General features: G+C 42.1%; 1 protein-coding gene across 7 annotated transcripts in view; it reads left to right on the top strand.

The window, feature by feature from the left end:
• Positions 1–20,289, top strand: part of PHF20 (PHD finger protein 20) — a 139,415-nt gene that overhangs the window by 11,767 nt on the left and 107,359 nt on the right. For 6 of the 7 annotated variants that reach the window (XM_036321694.1, XM_036321692.1, XM_036321693.1 and 3 more), the window contains exon 2: positions 17,432–17,546. In XM_036321694.1, the coding sequence (XP_036177587.1) occupies positions 17,464–17,546 (83 nt within the window). In that variant the 5' untranslated portion in view covers positions 17,432–17,463. Of the gene's footprint in view, positions 1–5,685; positions 5,839–17,431; positions 17,547–20,289 lie in introns of those variants that run through there. The other variant, XM_036321688.1, reaches the window with a different exon arrangement.

The following is a 20,289-nucleotide window of genomic DNA, read 5'->3' as shown; positions in this document are numbered from 1 at the left end:
CTGAGGAGCTTAAACTTAGTTGTGCAGGGAAACTACTAAACTGCTTTTATTTAAATTGAGATGTAATGACATATAACCTGAATTGTTTAATTAATTAATTAACTAAAATTTTTTTTAAACAGCAATTTTTAAAAAATATATTTTTATTGATTTCAGAGAGGAAAGGAGAGGGAGAAAGAGATAGAAACATCAATGATGAGAGAGAATCATCGATCAGCTGCCTCCTGCATGCCCCCTACTGGGGATTGAGCCTGAAACCCAGGCATGTGCCCCTGACTGGAATTGAACCTAGGACCCTTCAGTCCTCAGGCCGATGCTCTATCCACTGAACCAAACCAGCTAGCGCAATTTATTTTATTTTTAAATATATACATAGTATTTTAATAAAACATACACAATTAAATTAACTTGAAATTAACCAAAGAAGTAACCTGAGCTGTTTTATGATCAGAGGCATCTTATGATCAGATTTGTGTTTTAGAATTATCACTGTAGTAACACTGAGGAACATTAGTAACAGTATAGTAGTTGATTAGAGTCAGATTACCTGGGTTTAATTCCTCGCTCCAATACTTGCTAGCTTTGTTATTTGAACAGCTTACTTTCTGAACCTTAGTTTTTTTCATCTATAAAATAGGAATAATGATAATCCTCATTACGAACCTGTGAGGTAGACACTAAATGACATATATATATACACACATACACACACACACACATACATACACACACTGAGTGGCCAGATTATTATGACTACCCCATCAGTACTTCGTTGGGCCACCTTTTGCCTTCAATACTGCGGAGATTCTTGGCTCCACGAGATGTTGAAAAGTGATGCGAGGAATCTGACACCATGCCTGATGAATAGCACTCTCCAGTTCTGTGAGATTTGATGGTTGTGGAACCAGCTGCCTGATGGCTCTTTTAACTTCCTCCCACAAATGCTCAATTGGATTGAGATCTGGTGATTGTGGGGGCCACCTAAGCAAGGTAAAGTCTCCCTCATGTTCTTGAAACCACTTCTGCACAATATGAGCACCATGGCATGGCGCATTGTCTTGTTGGAAGAAGCCATCTCCATTGGGATACGCCATCAACACGATAGGATGAACCTGATCAACAACGATACTTCGGTATGTTGTGCTATTCAGACATTGTTCCACATTAATTAAAGGGCCCAAATTATGCCAGGAATACATGTCCCAAACCATAACACTGCCCCCACCAGCTTGAAGGGTTGTACTCATGCATGTGGGGTGCATGCTTTCATGCTGCTTTCGCCAAATTCTCACTCTGCCATCTGCATGATGCAACTGGAAACGTGATTCATCGGACCACATGACTTTTTTCCAATGCTCGACTGTCGAATCCTTGTGTTCCTGTGCGAATTGGAGACGTTTTATCTTGGTAACTGCAGACAGCAAAGGTGTTTGAACAGGCCTTCGGCTTCCATATCCCATATGATGCAGTGTACAGCTAATTTGCCTGCAAACGTCAGGTGGTCATAATAATCTGGCCACTCTGTGTGTGTATATATATACATATACATGTACATATACATACACATATACATATACATATACATGCATAGATATATACACATCCCATGTTCAAAGGCTGTTAAATCGCGTTGTTTACCCATATCTTCAGAAAAAAATCACTTCTGTCTTGGTAAACAACCTGCTTCCCTATTTATAATGGTCTGGCCCTCTAGCAACTTCAGCGCGAAATTATAGCTAATTTGCCTACAAACGTCAGGTGGTCATCATAATCTGGCCACCCTGTATATGTATTTAGAATAGTGTCTGTCATAAATAGGCAGTCAGAGGATGCCAGCTTGTAAGACAGTATTGGTTTGAATCTGGGAGGGTGCGTCTGAAGGCTTTGAGCTCCATCATGAGCTGTTGCAGTGTCTGGGTTAGTACCAGGTGTGTGTGTGTGTGAACTGGGCAACCACCCAGAAATGGGAGAGACTTAGAAGTAGGTATTACAAAATGGTGACAGAAAGGGAAGCATAGGAGATGCCCATGTTTTTAGATTGGTATATTGGCCAGTCTTGGAGCCTTAAACTGTGATGGGGAGACAGGGAGAAGGAACTTGTGAGGGTAGGATGATTAGCTCAGTGAGGTTGAGTAATGTGCCAAAGGTCATTCAGCAAATATATTCTGGAGCCAACCCTGAGCACTAGGCCCTTTGCATTGATTCTGGGAGGATCATTGATTTAACCAATTCATTCTCAGTATTTTAAAAATATATATATTTATTGATTTCAGAGAGGAAGAGGAGGGGGAGAGAGAGAAAGAAACATCAATGATGATGGGAGAATCATTGATTGGCTGCCTTCTGCACGCTTCCCACTGGAGATCAAGCCTGCAAATGGGGCATATGCCCTGACTGGGAATTTAACTGTGACCTCCTGGTTCATAAGTTGATGCTCAATCACTGAACCATGCTGGTTGGGTTCATTCTTAGTGTTTCGAAATAGATAAACTCAACCTGTGTTTGCTGTCTGTCTGAATTTTAATTGTGGAAGGAAAAGCTAGGTTCTCGGAGAAAGCATTTCAAGTATCTGGGAAGTGTGGGAATTTTTTGGCCTATTTCTTTTCTCTCTTCCTTCTTCCCTGACTCTCCCCTCTCCTCTGCTTTCTTCCTTCGCCCCTCAAGTAAAAGAAATGAATTCAACTCTTTTAGTGTGACCTGGGAAAGGTCCTGAAGGAATGGAAATGATCTTTGCTTTAGACCCAGTGTTCCTTCTATATCCTTGAAACTTGAGGATGGTGGTTCAGAGGCTCTTGCACCTAATGAATCAAATTGTCACTTCCCTAGGATTAAATTGTGCAGTTTTTGTTTTTTAGTTCTGTATATTGGATACCATTTGTTAGCATTTCATAATAATATTGACGGTAATCTTTTGTGTCTAATGTCCTTTTTGCTAGTACTATTTCTATCATATACCATTTTATCACTGATACTATTTAGTGTTTATTGTGCTAAGCACTTGATATCCATTAGCTCACTTATTTAATCACAATAACCCCAGGAGGTAGAGGTTATCAATCCCATTTTCTATATGGGCAAACAGAGGGGAGGCTAAGTGATTTTTCTCATTTTTACTCAGCCACCAAGGAGTGGAGATAGGATTGGCCAGAATCTGAGTCTAAAACCTGTCTGTGCTGCCATCCCTAAGCACTCCCTGGCCTTCCTCCAAGCCAGAACTTTGGCAGAGTCCCCTTGGAAGCTTCCTCCTATAGATCTATCACTGGACCTGCTGGTATATTGTTTATGCTTTTCTGGAACAGCAGCAAGGGCTTCAGGGTAGTCTCCACCTGGTAGGCTCAGGGCTGTGAGGGTGGGATAGAGGAGCTGATTTCCACCTGAGGGGCCTTGCTTCTAGGACTTTGCCTCTTCCTCTAGATCAGGGGTGGGGAATCTTTTTTTCTGCCAAGGCCCATCTAATATAATAGACAAACATGGTAATTGACCATACCTTCGCTACGCCTCCCATTGGCTAATCAGTGTGATATGCAAATTAACTGCCAACAAAGATAGTGGCTAATTTGCATACTGTAGGTAGATCCCGCTGCGCCACCTAAGCACGAGATCCTGGCCTGCCCTGTGCAGGGAGGGGTGGGCGGGGCAGGCAGCAGTGTGATCCCCAGCCTCTGCCCGCCCCAGCGTGGGATCCGGGCCTGCCATCTGCGACCGGGGGAGACAGGGCAAACACTGCGGGATTGGGCGTGCCATCTGCCACCCGGGGAGTGGGCCTAAGCCAGCAGGTGGTTATCTCCCGAGGGGTCCCAGATTGTGAGAGGGCACAGGTTGGGCTGAGGGATCTCCCTCCCCTGCCAGTGCACAAATTTTTGTGCACGGGGCTTCTAGTTTGGATATAACGTCATTGTTTATAACATCATTCGCTTAATATAATTCACTTCATATGAATTTATGTTTCTATGAAAAAAACTCCTAGATTTATTGAATTTCGAGTCCCACTTATGGTTACCTTGACAGGGCCAGACCAAATGATTCCCCCACCCCTGCTCTAGATCTTCACATGGGTGTCTCCTTGTCATTTAGATCTCTGCACAGACCTCAGCTTCTTTTTATTTTATTTTTTTATTGATTTTTTTACAGAAAGGAAGGGAGAGGGATAGAGAGTTAGAAACATCGAGAGAGAAACATCGATCAGCTGCCTCCTGCACACCCCCTACTGGGGATGTGCCCGCAACCAAGGTACATGCCCTTGACCGGAATCGAACCCGGGACCCTTCAGTCCGCAGGCCGATGCTCAATCCCAGTGGTTCTCAATCTGTGGGTCGCGACCCCTTTGGGGGTCGAACGACCCTTTCACAGGGGTCACCTAAGGCCATCGGAAAACATATATAATTACATATTGTTTTTGTGATTAATCACTATGCTTTAATTATGTTCAATTTGTAACAATGAAATTGGGGGCCACCACAACATGAGGCACTGTATTAAAGGGCTGCAGCATTAGGAAGGTTGAGAACCACTGCTCTATCCACTGAGCCAAACCGGTTAGGACAGACCTCAGCTTCTTAGAGTCCTTGCTAACAGCCTATCAAAATGGTCCTCCCTCATCACTGGTTCACATCATTTTGTTTTTCCACACAGTACTTACCTTGCCAGTAATTATCTTCTTTGTGTATGTGTTTATCTTGTTTTTGCTTGCCTTCCCCACTAGAAAACAGGGTTGTGGGTGTTTCATCCTTCCTGTCTCTACGCACATAGCAGACACTCAATAACTATTGAATAAAGGAGACCTAAAGATTTAAGTATGTCTTCACTTGAAATGTCCTTCAGTTGAAAGGGAATGGCTTTAAGTTAAAAGACACCCTCATGCTCTGGCCGGTGTGGCTCAGTTGGTTGGGCATCATCCTGTGCACTGAAAGGTTTCTGGTTCAATTCCGCATCAGGGCACATTCCTGGGTTTCAGTTTCAATCCTCACTAGGGAGTGTGCAGGAGGCAGCCGATTGATGTTTCTCTCTGTCTGTCTCCGTCTTTCTCTCCCTCTCCCTTACTTTTTCTCTAAAAATTAATAAAAATCTGCCCTAGCTGGTTTGGCTCAGTGTATAGAGCATTGGCCTGAGGATTGAAGGGTCCCAGGTTCCATTCTGGCCAAGGGCACATGCCCAGGTTGTGGGCTTGATCCCCAGTAGGGGTTGTGCAGGAGGCAGCCGATCAATGATTCTCTCTCATCATTGATGTTTCTGTCTCTCTCTCCTTCTCCCTTCCTCTCTGAAATCAATAAAAATATTTTAAAAAATTTAATAAAAATCTAAAAAAAAAAAAGACACCATTATCCTTGGCTCTGGCTGGGTAGAGCATTGTCCCAACATGCCAAGGTTTTGGGTTTGATCCCCGGTTAGGACACATACAAGAGTCAACCAATGAATGTATAAATAAGTGGAACAACAAATCCATTTCTCTCTCTTCCTCTCTCTCCCTTTCTTCTTTTCTCTCAAAAAAAATGAGTAAATAAAAGACACCATCAACTTTTAAAATTTTTGTTAATCCTCACCTGAGGATATTTTTCTATTGATATTTAGAGAGTAGGAGGGGGGTTGGGAAGAGAGAGGAGAGACAGAGAGAGGGAAAGAGAAAGAGAGATATATAGAGAGAAAAACATCAATTGGTTGCCTTTCTCATGCACCCCAACCAGGGTCCAGGATAGAATCTGCAACTCTGCAACTCAGGTATATGCCTTGACTGGGAATCGAACCTGAAACCCTTCCATGCTCTGGTCGACACTCTAACTACTGAGTGACAACGGACAGGGCACCATCACCCTTTAATGGAAATTGAATGCAAGCCTAGTGGTAAGCAATATTAGGTTATCTCAAAGCCTGATCTTTAGTTTCTGGTGATTAATAGTCTTTCCTCGAGTGTCTCAGACTTTATTTCCTCTAACCCTGTCTTGTAGCTGACTAGTTGAAATGTCTTGTTCCATACTCATCTATCACTTTAATTCTTTATTACTTTGAGCCTTCAGTCCCTTCTCTCAGAGCATGTTGGGGTTACTGAGGGCCGGACTTGCAGTTATCATGGCTACGGTACTCTCACTTCTCCCAAAATAAAACCTAGAGTCCTTATCAGTACATCATTAACTGTTAATGAATTCTGATGCCAAATAGGGGCTTTGCAGATCTTTTCTCAACTACTCCTTATAATAGAGGCCATTAATCCTCATTTGATAAGTTAGGACGGATAACTCAAAGGTGTACCTCATAAACATGTGGTAGTGGTTAAGAATCTGGAGCTGCAAGGCCTAAATTCAACTCCTGACTCAGTCACTCTCTATATTATATGGGCATCCCTAATTTTTTTCTGCTCCTTTGTTTACTCACCTTTACAGTGAGGTTTAATAATAGTCCTTACTTCTGTGGTTATAAGGATTACTTGACTTAATATATGAAGAGTTGTCTATTATTAGCATTACTAGAGGCTCAGTGCATGAAATTCGTGCATGGTTAGGGTCCCTAGCTGGCTGCCGGCTGGGGCCTTCTTTTGTTCCGCGCTGCCCCCTGGTGGTCAGTACAAATTATAGTGAGCTATTGAATTCCTGGTCAAACTCCCGAGGGGACACTTTGCATATTAGGATCATATATATATATATATATATATATATATATATACACACACACACACACACACACACACACACACACACACACATGTTTTTATGTAGGTCTTGTTTGTCTGCATAAGGGTATTTTATATCCTTTTTTTTTTTTACATTTATATTTTTATTTATATTTCTTTATATGCTATTGCATATTATCTTCACTCATGAATCATTTCCAAAAACATACATCATATCTATTTGACAAAGTAGTAAAATAAGAACTAGATTATGAAAAGTTAACATACCAATTAAGTTATTCAAAGTTCTATTCTCTTTTTGTAAGATTAGTTCACATCCTACCATTTTAGTAGCTTAGTAGCATTCTTTATTTCATTTATTAGGCATCTGTTGAGCATCAGTCATTCTTTACCCTAATAGGTTTTGATTAAAATTTTCTTGTTAAACCTGTGAACTATATCTAGTTTTCTCAGAATCCTATGTAAAGAGCCATTGCTTTTTCCTCGTTTTCACAAATGATTTATTTTTATCCTGGGCTGTATTCTGCTGATTAAAACTACTGAGTCCAGCCCTAACCGGTTTGGCTCAGTGGATAGAGCGTCGACCTGCGGACTCAAGGGTCCCAGGTTCGATTCCAGTCAAGGGCATGTACCTTGGTTGCGGGCACATCCCCAGTAGGGAGTGTGCAAGAGGCAGCTGATTGATGTTTCTTTCTCATCGATGTTTCTCACTCTCTATCCCTCTCCCTTCCTCTCTGTAAAAAAATCAATAAAATATATTTAAAACAAAACAAAACAAAAAAAACTACTGAGTCCAAGTGTTTAAGCTGTTTTACACCTTGTTCCTAACTTCCAGTTTGAGGTATTAAAAGATGGCTATAGTCAGGGCCTCAGGCAGTGGTTCAAATGTTCTAGTTTGTCCACAGCTGGGCCCTCTTATGTTTTGTCCTTTCTAAAAAATTGAATATTTCTGCTTGTTATATAATAGTGTGATAATGCTAACACAACATTTGAAAAGCATACAATTGCTTAATCTTGTATTCAAATTATGTTTATGTCTATAGACATAAGCATAGCAGTGACTTTGGTAGGGGAAAGAGGAAGGGCTTTTGGGAAGTGGTTTGTCTGCCTTTGGGGACCTCAAAAACTGCTCACCCCTCTGTACCTCAGTTTCTTTTCTGTACCACAGGAACATCAATCACATTTAGTTGTTTTTTTTTAAACATTTTATTGATTTTTTACAGAGAGGAAGGGAGAGGGATAGAGAGCTAGAAACATTGATGAGAGAGAAACATCGATCAGCTGCCTCCTGCACACTCCCCACTGGTTATGTGCCCGCAACCAAGATACATGCCTTTGGCCAGAATCAAACCTGGGACCCTTGAGTCCGCAGGCCGATGCTCCATCCACTTAGCCAAACCGGCCAGGGCCACGTTTAGCTCTTAATACATCATTTGGCTGTTGTAAAGATCCAGTAAGATAGTATAAGAATGAAAGGTTTTTTGCATGTTTAAGTAATGCTTTTTAAAAATATAAAGGAATATGGAGAAGTAATCCAAAACTAAAATCTTACAAACTAGATAATCCCTGGAGGTACATTTAAAAAAAATCAGTATTATATTTGTTTCAGGTGTACAGCATAGTGGTTAGACAATCATATACTTTACAAAGTGCTCCCCCTGTTGTTTCCAGTACCCTACTGGCACCATACACAGTTATTACAATATTATTGACTATTTCCTATGCTGTGCTGGAAGTATGTTCTTAAAGTTAGACAATTATAACAATACAGAAAGGTAAAAATGAAAAGACAAATTTTCATTCTCTGTATTTTTCATTTAAAGGAACTACTGAGACAGTTTCTTAGTTTCTTCCAGATAATTTTATTATCTGCTATAATAGATGTTTATATTTATGCCTGTTTACTTACATTAAAGGGATAATACCATACACATGCCTATACACTATGCCTTTATTTTTTAAAATATATTTTATTGATTTTTTACAGAGAGGAAGGGAGAAGGATAGAGAGTTAGAAACTCCCATGAGAGAGAAACATCCATCAGCTGCCTCCTGCATATCCCCTACTGGGGATGTGCCCGCAATCAAGGTACATGCCCTTGACCGAAATCGAACCTGGGACTCTTCAGTCCACAGGCCGACGCTCTAGCCACTGAGCCAAACTGGTCAGGGCAACACTATGCCTTTTTTACTTGACAATATATCTTGCAGATGGCTTTTTATATCAGCATGTACAGATTGTCATTATTCTTTTTTAAAGAAATATGTCTTTATTGATTTTAGAGAGTGGAAGGGAGAGGGGTAGAGAGAGAGAAACATCGATGAGAGAAAACATTGATCGCTGCCTCCTGCACACCCCCTACTGGGGATTGAGCCTGCAACCCCAGGCATGAGCCCTGACGGGGAATCAACCAGTGACCTCTTGAGCCACACCAGCCAGGCTGCCATTCTTTTTTAAAGAAATAATTACTTGCCGAAACCGGTTTGGCTCAGTGGATGGAGCGTCAGCCTGCGGACTGGGGGGTCCCGGGTTCGATTCCGGTCAGGGGCATGTGCCTTGGTTGCGGGCACATCCCCGGTGGGAGATGTGCGGGAGGCAGCTGATCGATGTTTCTCTCTCTCATCGATGTTTCTGACCCTCTGTCTCTCTCCCTTCCTCTCTGTAGGGGATCAATAAAATATATTTAAAAAAAAAAAAAAAGAAATAATTACTTTTCATTTACCTGGCTATATGGCCTGACCAAGGAATTGAATCCGTGACCTTTTGGTGTAAGGGATAGCAGCGCTCCAACCAACTGAGCAACACTGGCCAAGACTGCCATTCTCCACCCCCTCCCACCATTATTCTTTTTGATAGCTGTGCAACATTATATTGTATTGATGAACCATAATTCATTTAACTAGGCCTCTTGATGGATGGACATTTTAGCTGCAGAAATTGCAAAGCTATTTTGATCATCCTTATAGGTAATTTGGCAGAGTCTGGGAGGGGTGTATCTTTAGGAAAAGTTATTGGCAGTGGGACTGCTGGTTTGCAGGTATGTGCATTTTTGTAGATAGTTCTAAGTTGCCTTTAGAAAAGCTTTTCCAATTTATGCTTCTACCAACAGTATATATGCAACCTCTTTTCCCCTCATCCCTGTAAATACTGGGTATCCTCCCTATCTGAGTTTTGCCTATCTGAGAAGTGAAAAATTGTTATTTTGATTTGCATTTTCTTTTTTAAATTGAGATACTTTATTATTATTTTTAATCCTCACCTGAGGATATTTTTCCATTGATTTTTAGAGAGAGTGGACGAGAAAGAGACAATTACCGATGTGAGAGAAACACATTGATTGGTTGCCTCCTGCATGAGCCCTGACCAGGGCCTGGGCGCCAGGGAGGAGCCTGTAACTGGACTGCCTAGACTGGAATCAAACCCTGGACCTGTCGGTCTGCAGGCCAACGCTCTATCCACTGAGCCAAACTAGCTAGGACTGATTTGCATTTTCTTAATTTAAGGTGAGGTTATGTAGCTATACCATCACATGCTTATTAGACCTTTATATTATTCCCCTCTCTTCCCCCCAGTAATCTGCCAGTTCTTACACTTTGACTTTTTTGTTCATGGTTTGTATGCACTCTTTGTTAATAAAGGAAGTTAGCTCTTTGTCATATGTGTTGCAGTTATTTTTTCCTAGTTTGTCATTTGTGAAAATGCCCTTTAAACTGTATTACACAGTGTAAATTTAAAGTTTTCATTATTATCATTGATATAGGTGCATTGACTGTGAATATTGTATTTAAGGAAATAAACTAGGCTCTCTGTCTCCTGTATGGGAGCAGGGGGCTCCCATTGTTGGGAAATTTGAATGTAAAGGAGTAATTTGAAGTCCTGCCAAGATCTTTAAAATGGAATCTTATATAAATACAGATTGCATCAGATTTTTTTCTCTCAGTTTTCCTCGTTGTCCTATTGAACATATTCCTTTTCCTCTTTTTTCTGGAAGCTGGAGATTTTTGGAAGAAAAGCTAAAAAGAATGGATAAATTAACACATTGTGTACCGCATAGAAATCTCTAAGACATATGCCAGGGATCGCACGTTTTTGGGCAAACTGCACGTTATTTAAATCATCATAATGCACTTTAGGTATTCTTTTTCAATAATTATAACACTTTTATTTACAAAAACAAACAATTAAAGTTCCTAGTACTCTTTAAACGTATGGTACTGCGTAAAACATTTTCCTCTATGAAGAGGGACCAAACAAAATTTACATAAGTATCTAGATTCTCTCCTTTTTCCATGGGCGTGAAAAACGAGAACACTCGTGAGCGGTCCTTAACAGATGGCGCGTGAAACACAGGAAAACTCCTGAGCGGTACGAAATGTGTTAAAAGCTATGGAATCTTAGCCCTGTTGTATCTGGAAAAAAATTTATCTTTAAAACTGAATGTAACCCTAACCGGTTTGGCTCAGTGGATAGAGCGTCAGCCTGCGGACTGAAAGGTCCCAGGTTCAATTCCGGACAAGGGCATGCACTTTGGGTGCGGGCACATCCCCAGTAGGAGGTGTGCAAGAGGCAGCTGATCGATGTTTCTCTCTCATCGATGTTTCTAACTCTCTATCCCTCTCTCTTCCTCTCTGTAAAAAATCAATAACATATATATTAAAAAAACAACAACAACAACAAAAAACTGAATGTGAGCCCTGTCTGGGTGACTCAGTTGGTTGGATCATCATCTGGTACATCAAAAAGGTTGTGGATTCAATTCCAGGTCAGGGCACACCACCCAGGTTGCAAGTTCAATCCCTGGTTAGGGTGTATAAGGGAGGCAACCAATTGATGTTTCTCACATGGATGTTTCTCTCTTCCTTTTTCTCTCTCTCAAAATCATTAAAACCCTGGCCAGTGTGGTTCATTTGGTTGTGTATAATCATGTGCCCCAAAAGGTTTCTCTTTCGATTTCCAGTCAAGGCACATGCCCAGGTTGTGGGCTCTATCTCCAGAAGGGGGTTGCAGGAGGCAGCCAAACAGATGTTACACTCTCACATCTATGTTTCTCTCTCCCTTCCTCACTTTCTAAAAATCAATACAAAATATTTTGAAAAATCAATAAAAAATATCCTTGGGTGAGGATTAAAAAAATACACCTAAATGTGAGAAGCATCTTATGTAATTAAAAAAAAAATTCCTGCTTCTGTCTTGAACTCTTTTTCATTAGCAGGTGTTGTCAGATTAAATTGAGACTTTCAAATGATTTCCAGGGTATCTCTCCCCTTGCCCTTTGTTAGAGCTTGTTCATCTCTTCTCAGTATTTGTGTTTGTCTTCCTGGCTGGACTGAAGCGAGGACTGAGTTAGATTTCTTATTTCTAATTTCCAGCACAGTGCCTTAATGACAGAACTAATGGTTTGTTGGACGAATGAATGTGAAATGTAAAAACAAATTCTGCCACTCCCAGAGGAGTGGAGGGAAGATTGGGGATTGGAAGTGAAAGGCAGATTAGTCCTTAGTCTTGTTCTGTATAATACCAGAGAGTGAAACCTCAAACAAGTGGGTCAGAGTTAAAATGAACAGGTTTTAATTCATGATAAGGAAAACCTGACAATTCAGCCTCAAGAGGAATTCGTTTTCTTTTATTTTTAAAAGAAAGAAAAGGAAAGTTTTTAATCTGCGTCCCCGGGCGACCCATGAACCCCAAAGACAGGGCCAGTGGAGTCGCACCAACAGGGAAGGGGGGTTTCTTTTTATACAGGTGTTTAATGAGGGGTGGGGGCATGAGCTGAGGAAGCTCCCGCCGCTGGGTTCGGCAGGGTATTCAGGAAGGAGTCAGTATCCTTGTGGGGGTTGTCGTGGATACCAGGGAGGAGCGGGTATCTGTGTCTGGCACGATGATCTGTTAGAAATTCCAGGGAGAGTCCATTATCTCGTCACACATCTGCATGCATCTGATTCTGGGCTCCCTCCAACCTAACATCCCGGCCTTTTAGTGATAGGGGATGCTGACTCGTTCTGACTACTTCCAGCTGACCAGGGACGATGGGGGGAGCGGGGCGTTAAAGGCCAGGGTCAGGCAGAGGCAGGTCAGAGGGTAGCTGAGTGTAGGGATGGAGCAGGAGCTGATGCACAGTCACCCGTGACATCTCCTCGATCTGGGAGTGGATGAACTTGAGGAGGCAGGTGGCTAGGAGAAAAAAGACACAGATGAGAATCAGGGGCCGTATCATGGGTAGGACCCAGGTAGCTAAGGGGCTTTGGAACCAGCCGAAAGGAGAGTTGTCCTGGAATTGTCTTGCATGTAGTTCTTCACTCAGTTTAGTCAGGGTTTGCATGTTTTGCTCCACTATTCCGGACTCGTTGATGTAGTAGCAGCATTCTTCCTGAAGGAATATGCAGGTTCCTCCTTTTTCTGCAGTCAGAAGATCTAAGGCGCGCTGGTTCTGTAGGGCTACCTGGGCTATTGATGTTACTTGTCGCTGTAGGGAAGCTAAAAAAGGCGGTAGTAGACTCCAGGGCTAACTGGAACTTGTTATTGAAGTCCTGAGCAGAGACCAGACTGTTCCTGAGGGCCCCCTGGTGAGGCCTATCGAGGTAGTGATACTCACCCCTAACATGACAGGGAGGAAGGCGGCCTGGTGGGTCCGGGGGTGGGGGGGTGGGGGGGGATGGAGGGAGCAACCAGGTGAGCTCCGACTCTTTATACAAGGTTAGTTGGGGAACTACTGTGACCACGAAGCAAGGCCTGGGGTCAGAGGAGTTCATGCAGTTGCTTAAGGTGCCGTAACACCAAAAGAAGGTACCTGGGCTGGCCTTGGTGAGACTGGCTGCGGTGTGGTTTTGGGTGCAGTTCTAAGTGACTCGTCCCCCAGTTACCAGATTACTGGTCTGGTAGTACATCCGTGGGGGCAGGGTGGGCTCTGGAGTTTCGGGAGGCATCATGGACCTTGAACCTCCACACATAAGCAGGTGGGGGTTGGTGTAGGTTTCTCAGGGCTGGGAGGAGAAGGAGGAGCGGGAGGGCGACTAAGGCGGACCTTAGTGGGGCCCAACACCTCACATTTATAGAAGTCATGCTGCTCCGGGGTCCTCTTGAGTCTGGAGAAGTGGTGCCACGACGGGTCACCAAGCAGCTTGGCCGCTGTGGGGGCTGTGAGGATTACAGTGTGGGGTCCCGTCCACCTAGGCTCCAAGGCTTTTGGATGTAGGTTCTTAAGGAGGACCGAGTCACCAGGGTGAAGGGCTGGTACTCGGAAGTCCTGGTCGGTCGGCTCTGGCTTGGGCAGAAACCTGTCCGCGTGTTCTCGGAGCAGCTGCCTGGGTAAGGACAGATATGGGAGATACGTACCCAGGGGAGGAGGATCAGTAGGGAGACGGTGGTTGAGCAAGAAGGGTCTCCCATATAGGAGTTCAAAAAGGGCTTAAGAAGGTGGGGCTCCTTGGTGTAGCCCAGATTCTGGTTGGGGCCATGGCAGGAGGTTCAGCTAGGAGCTGTGAATTTCTAGAGAGAGTTTAGTTAGATGGTCCAATACGTTGGAATTGAGTGGCTATGATGAGGGTTCGAGCCAGTGACAGACAAATCCAGCAGGATGTAGAGGAGGAGGGATTGATGTTAGAGAGTAGATAGAAAGTTGTGTTGATGAGGGTGGGCATAGGAGTAGGTCCAGGGTTTGTAAATAGAGAGTGACACTAGAGGATTTCCCATCTCAGATGGTAGAAGGAATTTGTTTTCTTGAGTCGTTGGGAATAATTTAGTCATCTTTACTCATTCACTCCCTTGCTCCCACACTCCTGTATTTCATTTTATTTTATTTTTTAATATATTTTATTGATTTTTTACAGAGAGGAAGGGAGAGGGATAGAGAGTTAGAAACATCGATGAGAGAGAAACATCGATCAGCTGCCTCCTGCACACCCCCTACTGGGGATGTGCCCACAACCAAGGTACATGCCCTTCCTTGACTGGAATCGAACCTGGGACCCTTCAGTCCGCAGTCTGACGCTCTATCCACTGAGCCAAACCGGTTAGGGCCACTCCTGTATTTTAATGAAAGGTCTCTGGGGTACCTGGGGCAAGGGAGTTGTGAGATAAAAGCACTAATTCAACTCTGGCCGGTTTTTCTCAGTGGTTAGAGTGATAGCACACTGACAGAAGGATCATAGGTTCGATTTCTGGTCAAGGGCATGTACGGGAGGTAACCAATCTATGTGTGTGCCTCTCATGTCGATGTTTCTCTCTTTCTTCCCTTCCTCCCTACCCACCACTCTCTCTAAAAGTCAATGGAAAAAATATCCTCAGGTGAGGATTAAAAAAAAAAAGTATTAATTCAGAAATCAAGCAGACCTGGGCTTTTGTTCTGGGGCCTGACACTTGTACCTGAACCTTAGCCAAATTACTTTAAGCCTAAGTTTGTAATAATAGAGTTATTAATAGCTACTAACTATATAGTCCTTTTTTAAAAATATATTTTTATTGATTTAGGGAGGAAGGGAGAGGGAGAGAGAGATAGAAACATCAATGATGAGAGAGAATCATTGATTGGTTGCCTCCTGGGGATTGAGTTGAAACTCAGGCATGTGCCCTCAACTGGAATCGAACCCGGGACCCTTCAGTCCATAGGCTGACGCTCTATCCACTGAGCCAAACCAGCTAGGGCAAGTCCTTATTTTTTATATTAGTCCTGTGCTCATTAACCCTCTCAGACAACTGCCTGCAAGTAGGTACTATTACCATCACCATCCCCGTTTCACTAGCAGCTCAGTGAGTGTTCAGTGCCACTCTGCCTTTCTTCTTGTTTGGCATCACATTTTCACATAGTCTGGGAAGTTAAACTACTTACTAATCTGAATATTACTTGGTATGCATGAGGTCAGAGATGAAAAGATAATTTGTTGTGGTATTTGTTGTGATAATTTGTTGAGGTAAGCCAAAATAGGACTTCTGATTGGATTTATTTCTATCTGATTTGATATCTTATTTTCTTGGAGAGTATTAGGGAAAGCCAGTCAAACCTCTGACTCCCTTTACTAGCTTTTTAAATTATAACTATCAACTATTCCTGACTTAGTTTTGTTGTTGTTAATCCTCACCTGAGGATATTTTTTCCATTGATTTTTAGAAGGAGAGAGAAGGAAGGAGAGAAACATCGATATGTCCCACATCGATTGGTTGCCTCCCACATGTGCCTTGACTGGGGCTGGGAATCAAACCTATAATCCAGTAGGTGCCTTTGACTGGGAATTGAACCCAAGACCCTTAAGTATATGGCTGATGCTCTAACCTTTGAGCACACCTGCCAGGGCATTTCTGACTTAGTTTGATTACTTTGTGTGTTCCCCAATATTTGGCTTTTAGAATGGGCTTGATGGATAGCTCATCCTCACCTAACACTTTCTTTTTTCTTACGGATAATTTCTGTTGTGATAAACTATAAATTTAAGAAACTGTTTAAGAGAAAAAGAACAGTCACCTACAGCCTGTTTTTTTCTTCCAGTTTTTTCCCCCTCATGCACATGAGATTTAATGAGTTCAAAGTGGTATAATTTTGCATCCTGCCTTTCCATGTAATATATTGCAAGCAGATTTTTTCTAAAATGTGATGGTATTACACATCAGATATAAGGATCCACGTCTGTGATTTTTCCACATTCATCCATTGCAAAGATTGTGCTCCTATGAGGCAGATTGGGCATTATAGGCTGTTGAGATCTAAAGTTTAGTGGGAGAGCTTCTATCTTTCTCTTTCCCACTCTCTCTAAAAATCAATGGAAAAATATCCTTAGGTGAGGATTTAAAAAAAAAAAAAGTTTAGTGGGAGAGAATTTAGTTAGGGGTAGCTTGCTTTATGGAGGTGGCTTGCTCAAATGTCCTGAGAGCTCAAGAGTGGCTCCATCTCCATCAAAACTACCACTAGTGATAGATTTTACTCCTAGAAAATGATCACCAATCCCAGTACCAAAAAGAATTACTTAGGAAAATATAAATTGTCAGAATGGACATAAGAAGTAGAAAACATAAATAGATCAAAGAAAGTATAGAGATCTTTCTTGTCCAGTCTTCCAAAAGGGCCAGAAATCAGTGGATCAGCTTTTGTTTGCTTCATTTGTAGCTCTTAACATTCATAGCAGTCACAGTTTGCAGTTTTCATTCATCTGTGTTTTCAAAAAATATATTTTTGTTATTGATTTCAGAAACGAAGGGGAGGAAGAGAGAGAGAAACATCGATGATGAGAAGAATCATTAAAAATATATAATGATGTGAGAGAATCATTGATTGGCTGTCTCCTGCATGCCCTCTACCTGGGATTGAACCTGAAACCAGAGCATGTACTCTGACCGGGAATCTCCTGGTTCATCGGTTGACACTCAACCACTGGGCTTCACTGGCCGGGTTCATTTATCTGTTTGCTGGCTACATTTTTGTCCTCCTTCAATGGATTGGAGGCTTCATGAGGGCAGGCACTCAGTCTCTTGGTCTTCACTGTTTTCCTAAATAGTCTCTCTGCAGATATTTGGTGACTATCAGCAAATGGTTAAATTTAACCCTGAGAGTTGCTTTCTTGGAGTTCTGAGAGATGCCCTTTTATATATAAGTCCTTTCTCTTCACAGTTCCAGAGATTACAAGGTGCTGCATAAAGGAGGAGGAACCAGTGGAGGGCATACCTGTGTTAGGATGAGGGCAGGAGTGAAAGAGGGGGCAGACAGGGTTTACTGGAGCTTTGTGTTTTGAATAATGCCTGTTTGTTCTTTATGTGTAGTGAGTGATACTACACTCTGGGCATACTTTGCCTGAGTTTCATAAATATTTAATTGGCTTTTTCAGGAGAATAAAGGCAGCCCCGTTGATGACTGAAAATGACAAAGCATCCACCTAACAGACGAGGAATCAGCTTTGAAGTGGGAGCCCAGTTGGAAGCCCGGGACCGATTAAAAAACTGGTATTTTTACATTTTTTCATTAATTAAATCCCTTCAGTAAAGGACTTTTGCCAGCACTGATAACGAGGGGTAGCCTGGGCTTTTCTGTAGTGTTTTCCTGCTCCCTGACTCTTGGAAGGTGGAAGGAGACAAGTCTAGAGCGATGGGAATGTCCTTTCTCTTTGGTTCAGGGACCCCTGTGTTAGGGGAACCATTCTGTTACCTCTTGTTTTTTTCTTTTTTAAAATTTAATTTCTTCTATTTATTTATTGATTTGAGAGAGAGAGGGAAACATTGATTTGTTCCACTTATTTATGCATTCATTGGTTGACTCTTGTATGTTCCTGGTCATGACCTGGAGTTGAACCCGAAACCTTGGGGTATTGGGACGGCGCTCTAACCAACTAAGCTACCCAGTCAGGGCCATGACCTCTTGTTTATACTTGTTTACCCTTTCTGCCTCTTCATCTGAAAAGAGTTATGAGAAAAAGAAGCATGAGTGGCTATAGGGAAGGGAAGAGTTAATAGTGGCAGCTCTTTTGCTCCTGGCTGCCTGTCTGGAAGAGGAGAAGAGAGAAAGGTCAGGAATGGAAGAGTGAAGAAAAGGGGTTAGATTAGAACAGGTCTTGTGTTGTGAACAACCCCCTGCTGTTTTCTGGGTGTGTTGTATGGTTGAAATTTAATTGTCATAATTTAGGGGTGATTAGATTCAGAAGCTGAGGGGTTGTATTCTTTGTCATTGACATCTGACCTCTGGCTGGTAATTAGCTGCTTTGAGCATCAGCTTCATCTATAATTGTGAGTAATAGTTGTATTGACCTCACAGAATTTTGTCTGGGAATGAAATTATGGGATATGTAGGGAAAGGTCTTATAAAGTATAAAATGACAATGGTTGTTGAGGACATTCTACAATTTCCTAGAATGTGAAGGTAGGGATTTCAGAACTCAAACCTTTCTGAGTTAAAAAAAATTTTTTTTAAAGGAAAATTTGCTCTTTTTCCCCTCTGCTGATTAAAAAAATAGCATTTTTATTGATTTTAGAGAGAGAGGAAGGGTGAGGGAGAGCGAGATGAGGACATCGATGAGAGAGAAACATCATTTGGCTGCCTCCTACATGCCCCTGATTTGGGAATTGAACCTGCAACCTGTTGGTGCATGGGTCAGCACCCAACCACTGAGTCACACTGGCTGGACCCTTTCTGAGTTTTTATAAGAAAGAGTGTAGGCTTCCCCCCACGCCTTTTTTAAAAAAAATATTCTTATTGATTTCAGAGAGGAAGGGAAAGGGAGAGAGAGAGAGAGAAACATCAGTGATGAGAGAGAATCATTGATCAGCTGCCTCCAGCGTGCCCCCCAGTGGGGATTGAGCTGGCAACCTGGGCATGTACCCTGTCCAGGAATTGAACCATGACCTCCTGGTTAATAGATTGACGCTCAACCACTGAGACACTGATGCCAGGCTGTAATTTATATTTTTGCCTTTCTTTTATATTGAAAATCTTTGTTCCTAATCACACTAACATATTGACCTGTTTGACTTATTCTGTGTTGTACACAAAATAATTTCAAAGTTAAATACCAATATTACTACTAACAAATCTGCATGAGGTTGAAGATTTTCTTGGCATTTAAAAAAATATAGATACACCTAAGGATAAATTATATTTAATTTGTAACAAATTTCTATATTTAATTTATAAGTTAAATAGTATTTCAAGGTAAATAATGTGAATTTCTTTTTAAAACTCTTACAGAATAATTTTATTTCTACTTTTTTTTAACATATATTTTTATTGATTTCAGACAGAAGGGAGAGGGAGAGAGAGATAGAAACATCAGTGATGAGAGAATCATCCATCCGCTGCCTCCTGCACACCCCACACTGGGGATTGAGCTGCAACCCGGGCATGAGCCCCGTTCAGAAATCTAACCCATGACCTCCTGGTTCATAGGTCAACGCTCGACCACTAGCCATGCCCTCCAGGCTCTACTTTTTTTTTCTTTTTTTAAAACAGATTTCTGCATTCATTATGGGGCACAAAATCTACATATTTTTAAAATATGTTTTTGTAGGTTTTAGAAAGAGAGAGGAGTGGAGAGGGAGAGAGAGACATTGATGGGCTGCCTCCTGGAACACCCCACTGGGGATGAAGGCCCAAACCCTGGTATGTGCCCTGATTGGAAGTCTGCGGACCTCTGAGTGCATGGAATGACACTCAACCAACTGAGCCACACTGGCCAAGGCTACCTTTAACATCATTTTTAATATACATATAATAATATTCCCCCCTTTTTTTTGATGTACATACCTATGAGTTTTAACACATATATAGATTCTTGTAAACATCAACACTAACAGGAGACAGAACACTTCAAAGAATTATCTCATGCTATACCTTTTCCAGTTTATAAATTATTTTGATTTGATTGTTTTTTGTACTTGTTTATCTGTCTTCCCCACAAGAATGCAGGCTTAGTGAGTGCTAGTGTGTTAGATTGGATTCTCCCAAGAAGCTATGCAATTGATTTATTTGGAAATCACCTGGCAAATGGGGAGTGAGGTGAAGAGGCTGGGAGAGCTATCAGATTGCCTTGCTTAGTCTGACCCCTGTGGAGGAGAGAGAAGGAAGGTGGGAAGTTTTAGACTGCAATGCAATTCTCAGAAAATTTTGGCGAAGGAGATGAGGACCTCGAGTCCACAAGCTGAAATGCAAAAATTGAACTGGAATGCGTGATGATCCCTGGGTCCTTGTCTAGTGGAG

The sequence above is a fragment of the Myotis myotis genome, unplaced genomic scaffold, assembly GCF_014108235.1.
Source record: "Myotis myotis isolate mMyoMyo1 unplaced genomic scaffold, mMyoMyo1.p scaffold_m19_p_9, whole genome shotgun sequence".
Classification (NCBI taxonomy): Eukaryota; Metazoa; Chordata; class Mammalia; order Chiroptera; family Vespertilionidae; genus Myotis; species Myotis myotis.
This window is presented reverse-complemented; position numbering and strand designations above follow the sequence as displayed.